The sequence below is a fragment of the Orycteropus afer genome, unplaced genomic scaffold (assembly GCF_000298275.1).
Source record: "Orycteropus afer afer isolate SDZICR_OR568_19922 unplaced genomic scaffold, OryAfe1.0 scaffold00731, whole genome shotgun sequence".
Classification (NCBI taxonomy): domain Eukaryota; kingdom Metazoa; phylum Chordata; class Mammalia; order Tubulidentata; family Orycteropodidae; genus Orycteropus; species Orycteropus afer.
Window position 1 is genome coordinate 11,216 of NW_006922318.1, and position 1,410 is coordinate 12,625.

The 1,410-nt window shown below is 51.3% G+C and overlaps 1 protein-coding gene across 1 annotated transcript in view; it reads left to right on the forward strand.

Annotated features, from left to right (window-relative positions):
• The first annotated feature begins 1,194 nt into the window (after positions 1-1,194).
• LOC122151801 (melanoma-associated antigen B4-like) overlaps positions 1,195-1,410 on the forward strand; it is a 1,700-nt gene continuing 1,484 nt past the window's right edge. Inside the window, 2 exon segments of the mRNA XM_042783202.1 lie at positions 1,195-1,297; positions 1,300-1,406. Of these exon segments, the coding sequence (XP_042639136.1) occupies positions 1,195-1,297; positions 1,300-1,406 (210 nt within the window).

Consider the following 1,410-nt stretch of genomic DNA (forward strand, 5'->3'; position numbering starts at 1 on the left):
ATCATGGTAGAGCCCAGGTGGAAGTGGCCGGAAGGGACATCACCCATGGGAAGCTGTGAAGGCTGAGATTCTGCTCTGAAGCGTGCAGCCATTGTCCGGCAGAGGGAGGCGATGCAAGACCTGTCAGGTGACAAGGTGAGCATCCTGAGTTAGAAATTTTGGGCTACACAGACTCGGAACAGAAGAGACCCAGAACCCAACTACACCCCATCCTGCCCCTGCTGTCAGTCTTGGGAGGCCTCAAGTTGGTTGTTGGGCCCAACACCAACTTGTGTCTAGGGGGATGAAGGCCTTGGTCTGAGGCTGGTGGTCTCAGGACAGTAGAGAAATTTTATGCCCTATATGGACCAGACAGTGTTTTGTTCTGTTGTGTCTAGGGTCCCTATGAGTTGGAGATGACTGGACAGCACCTAACAACAACAACATATGGAACATATGGAGTCAAAGTGATGACTGAGAAGACACCAAAACCTAGTACACAGGGGTTTCCCAGGTCCTCTCCCTGTGATTGGCCCTAGGAGACTCAGGGTGGGACTCAAGTCTGTGGTACCCCTTCATTATATCCTCAAGAGTCTCTGGAATTTGGGGGCCTTAGTCTAAGAAGACAGTCTTCGGACAGCAGAGGGAGGATTTCCAGGTCATTCCAGAAATCAAGGTAAGGACCCTGAGGGCTGAAGAAATCTTAGACCCCATACAAGGAGAGCACCTGCAAATCCCTCAGCCATCAGAGGCCAGCAATAGCTATCAGACAGACACATGCCTCACAACCCAGAAAAGTGACACCTTTGTTTTGAGGTTGTGGTCGCATGTCAGGAAAAGGCCAAAATTTCATTCCTCTTTAGAGTTGAACTGAGGGGCTTGACTGAGGACTGGTGAGTCCATTGACCATAGAACCCCAACATATACCATCACCACTGGGTGTCCCTTGCCAGGGGTGGTGGGCTGATGTTCACCTTCATTGACTTCTGGTGTGTTTTAGGGGCAGGGGTTAAGATATTAATATCAAAGAAGCAGAGGGAGGGAGACACAGGCCTTGTCAACAGTTGACATGATGGTCCTGAATGTCTCCTGAGAACTAGAAAAAGCCTCAGTGATTTCATCTGATGTCAGACCCAGCAAGCCACAGGCAGGTCTATTAAGCTATGACCTAAAGCTCACTCTCACTTTCTCTGCAGGGTTCTCAAGACACTCATCATGCCTCGTGGCCAGAAGGGCAAGCTCCGTGTCCATGAGAAACACCAGCGTGTCCGAGGGGAAACCCAGGGTCTCCAGGGTGCTCAGGCCGTGGCAGCAGAGGAAGGGGTTCCCCATCTTCCTCTCCTGCTTTGATGGATACTCCGCAGAGCTCCCCTGTTGCTGGCATTTTGCAGGAGTCTAAGAGAGCCCCAGCTACCACCACTCCTGCTGTAG